The following is a 14,354-nucleotide window of genomic DNA, read 5'->3' as shown; positions in this document are numbered from 1 at the left end:
TTGTTTAAAATTGCAGTTTGATTTGCTTAGGCAAAAGTGTTTTGAGATAGTCTGGGGGGAAATCCTTGTTGAGACGATACACCATCATCTTGGGAAAGCCTTCAAGAGGAGTTGTTCTTAGGACTGGCTAATTGCCGGGAACACCACAAACAACGTACTGGGTCATGTCTCAGGAACTCTTTCCCCACCCCTAATTTTTCTATATTGGAACAAGTCCCCTGATAAAACTAGGATGCTAACACACTCACTTGGGAACAGAATTTGCTCTGTGAGCTGACAAGAACTCTATTAAGAAAACTTGATAAGCATAAAATTTACTTCCCAGGCCTCTTTCTTTCAAGAGTGCTCCATCGCTGCTGTTCTGCCAACAAGCTCCCCTTGTGCTGTCTGAACAATCTCTTGATTATTTAATAGATTAGAGAGGAGAATTTAGGCAGGGAGTTGGATCAATAAGCAGTTTATACACAGGCAAACAACAGCTTTATCAAGAGACACTTACATTCCGTAACTTCAGAAGAGGTCTGCTATATAAGCCCTATTTAAGTGATGTCAAATAGCATGAAATGCCTACAGACTGAATTTTCACAACAATCAAATTGGGTTTGATGCACGTTGCACTCTTTGTTCATCACCTTAAGCTTTGAATTAAACGCACACACAGTTCAAGAGACCCTGCATGCCATTCAGCAGAGTGCTCTACTACAGTATCTCAGAAGCTATTTATAGAACTAGACAAATATGCAGGAACTACAATACAGGAATTTTCCCTGATCATTTCTGCCCCCAATTTCTGCTTAATCTGCTATGCAAGCTTTTTAGGTGTCAAACAGCTGGGGCTTTTTTTCCTTTCTCCTCATTCTTTTCTGTTACACTAAGTTTAGCACCAGTGCAAGGTGCTAAAAACTGCAGTGATGGGAAGATTCAGCAGATGCTCTTCCCAATTGTGGTGGCTCTTACAAGCGTCATATCTGACTTTCCTCATTAAATCTATGGGAAGCCAAAGGTTCAGCCCTGCCAATAATCCCACTTGGGCCAGGCTAATGGCATTTTCCTGTCTTCTGTCCCCTCTTGGCATGCCCAGATCCTACACATTATGTATCAGCACAATTGAGGTAAATGAGTAAGGATTTCTTTAGCACATCTGGCTGGTACAATAAATACCCAAACTAGTCATTTAACATGACAAATATATTGCAATCATGCATACAACCCAGCAGGGAAAATAGTACATAAAGACTTCAGAAGGCCATACTCATGCCTGACCAGCTTACAAATGTCCTGGTTTCTTTTCATGCCTAGGATCAAGGTGAACTACCTGTGGTGAGAATGAATACCTATAAATAATAATTAGCACTATTCATCTTCAAAGCTTTTTACAAATATTAACTGCTCATTGCTCCTAACAGCCCTGGGAAGCACTGTAGGGAAGTCTTTTATGAGAGAAAACAGGAACACAAAAAAGAGACCAAATCTTCAGGACCAGCCAGAGTGCCAGGCCCACCAACTAAACAGGCGTTAATCTGACTTTTAGCACGTTCACTACTCACGTTCCCTGGCCGAGCATGGGCAATTACCCTGCGGTTAACAGGACAAATACTAGCAGGTTACCATCTTCTTTTGAGATCTGCTTCCATGCACATTTCTACCCTCTGGTAGGCATAAATGGGCTGACACCACAGAACTGATAATGCGCAGTAAACAAACACCCTGACTTCTTAGCTCACTGTTCAGTAACTTGTTTGTACACTCAGATCCTGAAGCACCAGGTGGGCACCAGTCTGCAGAGGAGCTGAAGACTCACAGATTGCAGACAGCTGGAATTTGGGAACTGGGAACTCGTGAACATCAAAATCCCAGCATCACATTCAGCACTAAAGATCAGAAAGAGCTCCTAAATAGGCTGTGATATTGTTTTTTTAAATTAGAAAGGAAATCAGCATCACAGTCAAAATTCCCATCCGACTCTGGCCATTGGTTTTGCCTAGCTTAGAGCAAGTAGATCCCCTCCTCCCTCCAGAACACGACAATGTTAAGATTGAACTGTGCAACTGAACAAGCATCTCTGTTCTCCAAACCATGTGCTGATGGCTACGGTAATGTCAGCTTTATTTCAACTTGTTTAGAGCCAATGCTTTTGTTGAGAGAAAAAATATGGAAGTGATTTTTTTTTTTTTTTTTAAAACACAACCTGGAAACAAAGTTTTATTTAGCAATATATCATTAGCACAAACAATTTATGTTATAAACCTTTTGCAGAGATAAAGATCATTCTTGTTCTACATAATCCTTAAGAAAGGAGGAAGCGTACTGGAATGAGAAAAGGCTGGGACAATCTTCAGCACATGATCCTTCCCCATGCTAAGGAATCTGAGGCACATCCAAACCCCCTTCCCAAGGTACACAGTTCTCACCCAGCTACTGGAAGGAGCTGAATGATCTAACTTGTACAGACCAACCTAAACAGTACATAGGCGATGCGTGCAAGGAAGGAAACTCAAATACAGTAACATGTCCAGCAGAGAAAGCCCATTTAGATGCAGGACACTATTAGGCAAAAGACAACAAAATCAGAACTACAGGCTTGCTGGCTTCTAACTGTTTAGGACATTACTTGTTCCTTATCCCTACCCTTGCAATTTTTTTCTTCTAAAGAGCCATTATAAAATAGTTTAGGTATCAGGTTTGCAGAACTTCACAGAAACTTCAAAGAAAAAAGATCATGAAAAGCTGAGCTGTCAAGTTCTGTGAAAGAGTAAAGCCCTTTACTGGAATTTCTGACAGCTTACACACTGCTTCACTGTCACCCGGCATGACAAGATGGAAGTCATAAGAGTAAAAATAGTAGAAGTGAGTAACCTTACTTCACCATTCGGTTTGCTAATGGTGAAGAACGACCAGCACACTGAGTGAATCAGAAGTTTAGCAATCTTCCAGTCTTCCTAAACCACAGCGTAACCATGATGACTTAAATAAAAATGAGTTGTTTGGAGTTTTAAGGTGACAACACTCCTTTAAATCTACAAAAACATTCCCATGTACAATTATTTCAGAAATATGAGCAAGCAGGAAACATGCGTATGCAGGGTGTGCCTGACCTAATTCTACAGTCTACTACTTTAGAACAAGATGTATTTCTAATACGATTGCACTCCTTTCAAAAAAATTTAGCCTTGCTTTAGTTTCTTAAAACATATCCTTGGAACACGCCAAAAGTTTATGTTCTTTAAACATAAAAGCAGAAAAACAAATTAGCAATGATTGAATTCCTCCTCTGGAGAGAAAAAGGGAAATCTCATGGGCATAAGATAAATAAGGAGAAGTGTTTCCTGTGCATAAGGATTAGCGAATCAGTATAGGGTCCGTCTAGACCACATCAGAGAGTGCAGCACAGAGATACCCAAGCTAGGAGAGATCCACTGGCCAAGGCTTCGCTCAAAATTCACACAACGTGCGGATCTGTCAGTCGGAGGGCAGATGCAGTCTAGCTGTATCGGTCCTGAACCACGCTGAGTTAGTAAACCTGGCCTCTCTCATGTAGTACTCACCACTCGCATTCATTGTCTGTCGGTCTGCTGTTGTGCACCCTACACAATTTTGGAATTTGGTTAAGTAAAAAAAAAAGCAACAATTAAACTTGCTATGAAAAAATATCATCTTGGCAAATAGGCCGCAATCCAACTTTCTAATGTTCATAAAAGCTATCAGACACATACTGTCCCGGAAAGAGGGAGGAAGAGGAAAAAAACCATACCTTGTCAGTTTGGTGGCAATAAAAATTCCCCAGTTGCAGGGAAGCATTCCAGAGGAGTGTGCAGACTGAGAGTAATCCAACCGTTAGAAAGAAAGGCAAAAAGTAAAACTTTCTGCTGTAGTAAAGATCGAGAACAGATCTAGGGTCTCATTCTGTAAATATGAAGGAAATCCACTGAAAACAGCAGGTTTGAATTGGCATGAATGAGACTGGAGTCTCATTTTGGTCTAGGAATTTTGGTCCCAGCTTCTGTTCATTCCCACACCTGTAACTTGGGAGTCCCTGAAGATTTTAAAAAATAAAATGGAGAAAGTATGGAAAGAAAACAGCATAGAAGGGTACTGGAAAAAACCTGCCAGCCTGTGCCTGCTCCAGTCTCCACTGACCTTCCCATCTTATGCTCTGCTCTCTTCCCTTCTGCATTGCCAGACAGAAGGAAACACAGCACTATTAGGAAACTGGAATAGACAAAATATGTATAAAACCTGCCTATCAAAACCACACTTTCAGTGTAAAGTGCATAGAACTCATCTAGAGTTTAAAATGCAAAATGCTGCCATTCCTTTTACACGTTGTTTGGAGCAAACGCAAGCCTATAATTTCTTTACTAAAAAATAAAAGCAAGTGATGGGCTCACATTGTCAGTATTGCACAGCTTACATTAGATGAAAGTCACTTCTAAAGCAACAACACATCCTGCTTTTAAATCCTACCCCCTGCTTTTGGTCAAATTCTACAGTCTTTAAACATTTTAAGCTTCGAATTAGCAGGGTGGGTTTTTTTGTTTGTTTGGGTTTTTTTTAAGAGTTTTTCTAGTTGTCAAGTACAAATCTGGTTCTTCACTTACTACTTCTCTTTTAAGCATAAGATAGGTTTTTGTCCTCTTCCAGAAGGTGAAGGGCTATGCACGAAGTGCCACATAAGCGGGGAAGCCAGTGTCACCAGGCTGCCCTGGGTACCTTCTAGCACAAAGGTCTGAGCCGCAGGCACTGCCCTGTGCAGCCGAATCAAACAAGAGATGCTCAAGGCAACGTGACACTTGGCAGGTCTGAAGTCGGCCACCCACTGGCACCTGTAGATATGCCTGTACCACAGGAGAACAACTACAAAGTGCATTCATCCAGATTGCATCAGATTAAAAACAAAACAAAAAAATCTACCTGGAGCCTTTAACGTGCTTTTCTCATACCTACTAACAATCCTCGCTTCATTTTCTGCTATAGACATGGACCAACCAGACAATAAAAGGGTGATTTACAGGTTGAACTAGCACAGGCACGTTACAAAAGGCTTTTCCCTTGTTATGAAATAACTCTATCAATATACACTGGATTCATTTTCCATCTGGCTTCAAATTATAGATGGAAAATAATGTCCAGCAGGACTGATGCAATGCAGGACAGCCTGCAAATTTTGGCAAGGGACAGCAAGAAGGCTGATGAAATGCTTGATTGTTTTCCCCTATTCTGTCCATAGTGCTTCACTGTTAGCAAAGTCTACAGACTAACTCGTTTACTTGAGTCTTAACAAAAATCCACTGTTTCTAGAAATGCAATTCAAAACTACAGTCTGCAATATGGTTTTAATGGTTTAACACTGCACATCCACACCTTGATTTATGACCGATGGTTCACCAGGTTCTTCTGTAACTGTCAGCGTCTGGTTTATGCGCTGAAAGCTCGCATCATTGCTGATGGCACTGACCCACATCAGTACCCCACACTGACAGCATCACTTCTTTCACCAACCTATAATCACCAAGACTAATACATGCAGAAAACTTAGGATTTATTAACTTGAAGTAACTTTTCCAAAATAGGCAAATTATACCATGGCAGCCTCATCAACTGGAATAGATGAAGTGCATCCAATCATGTCCTACCACTGGGTGTCTCAGAAGGGAACCAAATTTCTGAATAAGGCAACAGGTTAATGCTTTGCTAGGGCTATTTCCCTCCCTGTGAGGCTCACAATACTAGTGTTAAAGAGCACAACCAAGCAACCTATAAAAGCTATTTCCACTATTCACACTATTGGGTTTAAGATAGTCATCTGAAAAATTATAGTTCTTATATTTGATCCTTGTAAAGAGCTTAACACTATAGTAATGGCAGCTTTGCTAGTGCTATCTGATTAAATTCAGTCAGCAATTTAAATAAAGCTGGCCACGTCAATATAGAATATATACCTCCTTTCTAGGCAGAAGGATGGAGTATGCAGATCTGACCAGGGTAAGGGGAAAAACCCTGGTGAAAGATGAGCTGTTGCAGGATCTTCTCTAGAAACAGGAAAAACAAACATTCCCCTGCTAAAATACAGAATACTGAGCTAAATAGTTTTAAGCCAGGGGACACCTATGAGTTATGCTTTGCCTTTACCTGTGTTAGGCTAAGCTACAAATACTTATGTAAAAATCTTCAATAGAAACAATAACAGCAGACAAGCAGCAGACCATTTTCTACAAAACTACTTATAAAGCTTTCAGACAAAAACCATGTTTTAACAAAGCATAAAAGGAAGAGCTACCTTAAATCCTTTAGATTTTAAAAAGCTATTTTCTTTCTCAATTTTTCTTCTTAGGCAGTTAAATCTAACTTGCTTTGAAATTCACACCAACTTCTACATCTACACAAGAAGTGTTCTTGATTATAAGCTATACAAAAAAGCATAAGGACAACAGTATTTCTGAGAGGGCTCGAACCCCAAATCCGATGTACCTGCAGCAATTGGACCTTCTGAACAGAAATCACCCATGTTTCCTATTGTAACTCTGGAGCAAACCCTCTGCCAAGCAGCCCCCTCAAACACCACAGCTCCTTACTTACTGGCGGCTCATATGTTCTCAGTGCTACCAGCACCAATATCCTGAAATCCTTCTTTAATAGAGGGAAGCACTAAGTCACAGCAAAGCTTCAGAGTTTAAACTGTTTGTGCAGCAATGGTCACTCCCCCAAAGCCCAGATGTCTGATTCATGTAAATATTTCAGTTTAAAAGTCCCGTGTGTGTGTCTGTGTGTGTGTCCAGCTGACTCATGAAGAGTTTGAATAAGAAAATCTGTATGGTAATAAATAGCTTTATTTTAAGCCTCTCATCTTCAGCAAAAGCCCCCCCCCCCCCCCCCCAATCTCTCTCCCCAGATTCCTGGTTCAGCCTGTTTTTGCAGGAATCACATGGTAGAAAAGACACAGTTTTATTAAATCCTTGATGCTGTATTGTTAGATACACTCCTGCCACTCATCTGCCACACATCCCTTATGCAGGCAGAAAGGAACTAATTCAGCATTTCTGAATATGTACATAACCATGTACATACAGATTCCTGAGTCCAGAAGACCTTGGATTTGGGCCCAAACAGATTTACAGTAACTGAGGATAAAATGAGTTATTTTGATACATCAATGCCTGTGAGATGCATTGCTAATGGGCCCCAGTAAGAAGTACCACCTTCCCTCCGTGCGCAGGTGCCTATGCACGGCATGGCAGAGACATCACACATTTGTGTCACCTGGAAATGGTACCCTCTATCAGTTCACATATTAAATCAATCTATTCTGTTGTTCTTAATGCTTTCCCCCGGGATATATCTGGATTGCTCAGAGACTGCTCCAAATGCAATTTCACATAGCACGATTAAATATCCAATACCATAGATAATAAACAATTTTTAAGGCAATAGAACCTGAAGAAGTAGGAACTATTTTAATCCTGACTCATGCCAGTGACAAAGCATGTGTGTGTACTAACAAGTTTTGAAGTCTGATCATTACGTAGCACCTGATTAATGAAAGATGCCTTAAGAGACATCTTACTCAAAAATAAACCAATCAATCCAACATAATAAAAACAAGTTGTCACCAATTTACTAACTCACTCATGTTTGTACTGTACATACGTACAACATATTGCAAGCAATTCTTATTACATTTGGTTTAGGGGCAAGCTTTTAATTCTTTAATGTCCAATTATTTGGTCTGGCCAGAGGTGCAATAAAGCGCCTGTACCCTGTTAAGGAGTTTTAGGAGGGTGAAAAGAAAGAGCAACAGTCTCTAATCACAAAGGCACGTTGTCCCACACAAGGTGAGGGAGGTTGCCATCATTCAGGACTACAAAAATCCACACAGAGCACACAATGCTCAAGATCAAGGCAGCATACTGCACTTTCAAAGCATGCAGAAGAGCATTCACTCCCAAAAATCATCAAAGAGGAGACAGCAGGATACAAATGAACCCTTCAGCTCACACTTCAGGGGCTGAACACACCAGAACCCCCTCCTGTCTCCTTCACCACAGTGGTCATAGGAGAGACAGAAAGCTCTGAAGCCCAGTACTTGGAGCTGTTGCCACCATCACCTACAATTTCGACCTGCAACGCAGGGTCCCAACACCAACACCCAGCAGGACCACAAAGGATAAACCACCCTATTTGCTTCTGGCATAGCAACTAGCCAGTGTGGATCCTCTTGAGATGAGGACTGGTGTATTAAGAATTGGTGTACTTTGAAATACACAGCAGTTTTAATATGAGTGGACTATTTTACAGCAGAATATAGGTATAAAGATTATTCAGACTAAAAATTCCTCTCCTCACTTACTGAGCTTTTAGTTTCCTACAAAAACTTAGCTGATGCTTCACCCATAGCAAAAAGCACTTACTTGCTTTGACTCTTATTTTAGAAAGGCTGTGAGCAGCTTAAACTCCACCTTCCTTCTCTGGAAGGGATCCCAACAAGTAACTGCTAACTCATTCCCAGCTCATCTGCTACAACTCCAACTGCCATTCATTTTTAACCAATTACATGGCAGCAGCTTGAAAAAACTAACAATAGACGGCAGATTTTTGAAAGTGGAATGCAGTTACAGTAGCTGTTCACCAAAAGATTTCAGAATAACACAGCATAAAAAACCCCCCCCAAAAAACCTAGGGAAGCTGCGTACTAATGAAATGCAATTAAATTTGAAAGTAAATATTCCAATCTTGGAAAAAAACAGCGCTCAGTGCTTGCTGATGGACCTGAGCTCTGATCTCCCTATACACCTCTGGCTCAGTTTCAGGGCCTGAAGGAGGGCTGTACAAGGGGGATGGAGATGGGACTAGGAAAGGCCCCAGCACAGCCAGCAATTAAAGGTCCAGCAGCAGTTTGCATCCACCATGGAAGAGCAGGACCAGGCTTGGCAAAACTCAAGTGTCGTAACGCAGCACAAGAGATCTTTAATTAACCTTTTTAACTAACGGGATTTCTGCCAGGGTAACTGCGTGGCACCCCACCAAGCATTGCCATATCTCGCCGTGACAGTCACTGGAAGCCAGTTCAGATAAAGCCACTGAAGCTACAGCTGTGCTGTCCAGTCGCAGGGCTGAGATACTCCTCGTGAGCAGAGGCACAAGCAAAGTGAAGACTATCAGTGTTGTTCATAGAAACAACAGAGTTCCCCGAATAAAGCAAGATGCTTAATTCACATGAAGATACAGACATTAACAAAAAGCAAACCAAACATAAGGCCTACCCTTCAGAGTACAGGCGCATTAGTAAACTCTGCAAGTAATACTAAAGTAATCTGAAACCAAAATAAGCAGAGAGTTTAATTTAGCACAATTGCAGCTCTTCAGGAAAGCACATCTTGATTTATTTTTAGGGAGGCAAGAGCAGGGGCTAAAATTTCAGCTAGGTAAAGCCAACCATTAGCACTCTGTCAATTTATGTCAGCAGAGAATTTGATACCTTATTTTCAAGAACTGAAAAACACCTTGCTCAAGATTTCAAAATAACTAAGGTTTACGATGGTACATTGGCAAGACACCTCTTGCTTTGTTTACATGTCTGGATAAATATTTTACAGGTCAAGCATAGTTATAACACTTTCTAAGAATACTCCATTACATTCTTTCTTATGTGACTAATAATTCTTTCACAAAAACATTTGGCTAGTGTCATGTTTCAGCAAAATTAGCCAGGAACTGTAGCCATATTTTGTGGGAGTTTAAAAAAAGGGAAAATACCACTAAGAAAAATACAAAATTGAAAAAGCAGAGACGATGCCTATTTTGACACACATAATGAGGTGTTCGTGCAAAGGAAAGGTGCCCATTTGGGCACCGAATAAGCTCACTAAAGTTCTAAAATTGAAGTGTATTCCAGAACAGACCACTCCAGCTCATTTTTAATTTGACAAGCAAGCAACCTATCAATATTCTAGCCAAAATTGCAGCTGACTTTGTGAGTGTTTCTCTTAAAGACAAGAAGCAAAAGAAAGGCTAGGATTTTTTTTAAAAATGTATTTATTTCAGGGAAACAGTCTTCAAAGTCTGTCTTTGTGAGGAATATTCAACTCCTCTGCTGAATAATCCAAGAGATTCACAAATAAATTAGCATATTCCAGTAGTAGAGCTTATGCATGATTTTAATAAATCCTTAAGATAGGTCTTACTGTGGAGCCTGCTAATTATAGGGTCTATTAACATACAAAGAAGCACTCTCTAACCCTAGGATTTCAACTCAATCCTGATGAGATGTGACCAAAACTGTGACATTTTAGAGCTCTTAAGGTGGACTGCATGAAAGGAACGTGCTATTTTCAATCTGGCAGTCAAGTAGACACTTAGAAGAAACCACCATTGCTCAGTGAACCTCTTGGTGGTTATCCTGGACCAAAACTCACATGGGCAGAAGTCTCAGCACACTCCACGCCAGCAGTGGAATGCTTCTTCCAGCTCCATCTGCGGGACACTGCCGGGGCAGCATGAGGGTGCTGGTACACCCATTGTCAGGGCTCCAGCTGCTCTAGGGACAAGTAAAACCTTTAAGTCTCACAGCTGTCAATCTGGCTGGCTCAAGATCACAGGAGGTTTTGTTTTGAATTGTTATTTTTAATTCAGCTGTGACAGTCTCCTAATTAAAGATAGCATTAAGTATCTGTAACACAGAGTGAGAGACTGGAGAAGTCTATTTTCTGCATTACTAATAGTTTCATCTCTCAGAAATGCAATAATTCCACTCTACAAGCAGTGAAATGGCATTTCCCATAGTTGTCCACTATACCTTTAAAATGGTCCTGGAATGACTTAACAACACAAAGTGAAGACAGACACAGATGCCACAGCATATTAACCAATTTTCTGGAAACAATCGAGAGGTTCAAAAAACAGCTTTTAAAAGGAGAGGCTCACCCCACTATCTTGGCAAAGAACATTTTGTAAGAGACATTTGACAGACAGGGTACCATTTAAATATAGCACAGCCCTAATGCACTAAGCTCTCCACAGCTTTCTAATTACCAGTAAACAGAAATCCAGTTTTCCCCGTGCTCATGCAGCACTAGGTAACAGACGTAATTAGCCTGGTTTCACGTCAGTATCTTGCACAGCACATTCAAAGCTAACCATCTCAAACCAGCTGTCAAAAACCTTGCTATCAAATACGTTCATTTAGGTCCTTCCGAGAGAGCTATATTATACAGCCCTGCGAGGGGATGACCGTCTCCAGCACGCTGGGAGTAATCATGCAGAACTGAGTCACAGCAACATATTCATGTCACACAACAGTGGAGAGAACAGCACGGGGAGGGGGGCTGCAGACACCAGCTCAGGCCCCGTCACAGGATCTGAAACAGGAGACTATTCTGGGAGGTGATAATGAGAACACTCCTCTCCCGCCTCACACGTGCTCAAGAAACGCGCATGATCGATATTTTTCTCCATTAGTGCAGCATCCAAATCGATGGCTTTCGATCATACTCAAAAAGGTTTTAAATTGCTGTGCAGTACAGCTTAATCCAGAGATAAGCAGCATTAAGGGTAAAAGCTAAAACCTGTCTAGTCCAAAATGACTCAACTATTAGCTAATTTACACACCCTAAGAATGGATTTCACAGAAACTGCAGAGATTAGCAAAAACTTGAGGTATTGAGGTGCTTTATATTAAAACTAAACCATTTCACAAATACACCTGAATCACGTGATTTGAAGATCATTGAGTAATCTTATGATTTTTCATATTTGCAACTTAGTCTCTCTGAAAGGAAAGATAACATAGTAGATCCTGTAGAAAACAGCTTGTAGAAGAAAAAAGATTATCCTCATGTATATTAGAGAAACTCCATAGATTTAACAAATCAAATTGTAACAGCAAATCAGCACTTCCTAAATTTTAAATAATCTATATTTCTTTTCTACTCCATAGCTGGCCTCCAGAACAAAGTTACAAGAAATAAGGCAAGCTTTTTGAAAAGGTCTAAAGACTCCTTTCCCAACACAGGCAGTAAAGCCTTCTCCTAAAAAATGTACTTGTATAAAAGGCCTTTGCTACCATAAACTTCCATCTCCTGAGTCCATACCGGTCACTAACACCTGGTGAAGAGTAGTCTTCTCAAAAAGCATTAGACTACAAGGAGGTCTGCAAGTGCCTGCCAGAACATTTATGTCAATGGATTAGGGAACTCATTCATAACTACCAACTGCTGCAGCAGATAACATTCCAGGCAGACGTAACCATTCCCGTGGCTAGAGATTATGCAACATCAGGATTTTTAATCCACTCACCCAGAAGAAGAAATTAGCCAGCTTTCACATGGGTTAAAGCTGTTTTCCTCTGTTATTTGTTCCAGTTATGATCAACTAGTAGATGATACTAACTGCACATGAACTAGGAGACTTGCAAAATCCAGTCAGTTAACTTCCAGTTCTACTAGCAACTCCGTTACTGCAGCCACTGCAACACAGTGGCTGCGAATAGTTTCTCTCTCTTCCTGCCTTTTTCCCACCTACCGCCTTTGTGGACCTTTCACTCCAGTTTCCCCAAGCTATCAAAGCACCCCAAATGGGAATTGCAGTGATTCAAGTTATAAAACAGACACCACTTGGAGAAAAATAACGTCAATGATTATTAAACTGAGAAAAATCACTAAAGTTGGGGCATATGGTTAATCAAGACTGGTAACAGGACATCCTACTACGTCATGTGGACTCACAGATTAATTTCAGGCAACATCATCTCCTGTTGCCCCAGCAGAGCAAGCCACAGGGCTGGGCTCCAAGAGACCCAGCTACACTTTCTAGACCCAGAATCACATTTACTGAGGAAATCCTTCTTTTATTAAATACGGCCTTGCTATTTTTGCCTGCCTAATCTATTTTTCAAAGCTATGTTGCCAAAACTTTACATATAAGAAGCATTATGTGGCAGCAGCAATCACTACTGTACACTGTTTCTATTGCTGTCACAGGAGCAAGCTGCCACTGGACTTGCACGTTCTCACACTGCTCCACAGTGACGAGCACAAGGTTCAGTTCTGCTATTTTTGTGGCTGACAAGCTCTACTTCCTTCTGAAAACTCTCTGATTCAATGGACTAAACTACTACATCCCAACACACGGGTCAGGGACATACCACTATTTTATGAGAGCTAGTTGGTAGTTGCATTCATTTCCCTGTTCTTGTAATACACACTTTTGCAACTGAAAGTATGACTAATAAATTTTAATCCATATTATTTGTCCACAAACTGCAAAGGCAGACCTGACACACACGGTTGTGTTCTCATTCCTATATCTTTATTCGAGTTACCTCATCCTTTTTTTGCTTCTTTTGGCTTTTTCAGTATTTGATCCCAGGCAGTTTTTTATTCTCAGAGTAAATTGCTGACTAATTCTCTACTCACTATGACAGTGGGATACATACATCCTGTTCCAATTTACAGTTCACAAGGGCATTACTATATTTGTGCGTTCAGTAGCAAAACCGATGCAATGACTGAACGTTCCCACACTCAGGAGCAATCAATGGATTAGCAGCATTCTTAATAGCTGCACATAATGCATTTGATGTTGTTCTGAGGGCAAAAGCCAGGGAAAAAACAATTCCAGCCATCCACACAAAATTACTGGATGTTGAACTTCAGTGACTACAGCCCATGGTCAATGCCCCTTCTAAGACTAACAGCCATTGATTTTACTTCTCAATTTCAGGCCTGTGCTTACAGAAGAGCTGCACTTCAAAAGTCCCAGCCCTCTTTTGTGCTCTGACAAGCAGAGCCAAAAAATACACAGGCCAGCAGGTGCTCAGGTCAGAGGACTCATCACGACCACAAATTAGAACTTGAACAAGAGACAGGAGGAGAAACAGCCATGAAAGCTGACGAAATAAGACAGAGGGAAGACAAGTCCCAGGACTCCAGTTACTTACAGCATCTGTAATTATTTCCCTGTAATAGACTCCTGAAACACACCCATGTGAAAGCACACTTTGCTCTGCCTCTGTGGTTCTGCTACGTTACAGCCCAGCCTAGTTCAGTCTCCAGTCTGCTGCAAAGGAATTCCAGTCACCAGTTCCACGGGTACATGCTAACAAGGTCTTGATAAAAAAAGTCTCCCCACTACTTCTAGACTTGAGACCACAGGACACATTCCTCATCTCTACCCTCCTGTTATAACCCCATTCTCTGGGAAGTTGGACATCCTCCGACCCTCAAAACCACTGCTCTTTGGCCTCTCCTCCCACCATGCACGGACACAGCCAGGGCTCCGTCTTAGCTGTGAGCTGCCTGAGCCTCCCCGGGGAACATGTAGTAGCAAAATCAGGCTGCCTGGCTCCACAGTAGACATCAGCC

At 41.2% G+C, this 14,354-nt stretch overlaps 1 protein-coding gene across 6 annotated transcripts in view; it reads right to left on the bottom strand.

Moving 5' to 3' along the window:
• The window catches only part of KCTD20 (potassium channel tetramerization domain containing 20), a 29,268-nt gene that overhangs the window by 10,428 nt on the left and 4,486 nt on the right, over positions 1–14,354 (bottom strand). Inside the window, exon 1 of one of the 6 annotated variants that reach the window (XM_054803643.1) lies at positions 10,410–11,114. The exons of 2 other annotated variants lie outside the window; for them this stretch is intronic. In XM_054803643.1, the coding sequence (XP_054659618.1) occupies positions 10,410–10,492 (83 nt within the window). In that variant the 5' untranslated portion in view covers positions 10,493–11,114. Of the gene's footprint in view, positions 1–3,751; positions 6,710–10,409; positions 11,115–14,354 lie in introns of those variants that run through there. 3 more of the 6 variants (XM_054803645.1, XM_054803646.1, XM_054803649.1) reach the window with 3 other exon arrangements.

The sequence above is a fragment of the Grus americana genome, chromosome 25 (assembly GCF_028858705.1).
Source record: "Grus americana isolate bGruAme1 chromosome 25, bGruAme1.mat, whole genome shotgun sequence".
Classification (NCBI taxonomy): domain Eukaryota; kingdom Metazoa; phylum Chordata; class Aves; order Gruiformes; family Gruidae; genus Grus; species Grus americana.
Note: the sequence above shows the minus strand (reverse complement) of the source record. Positions and strands in the feature narration are given on the sequence as shown.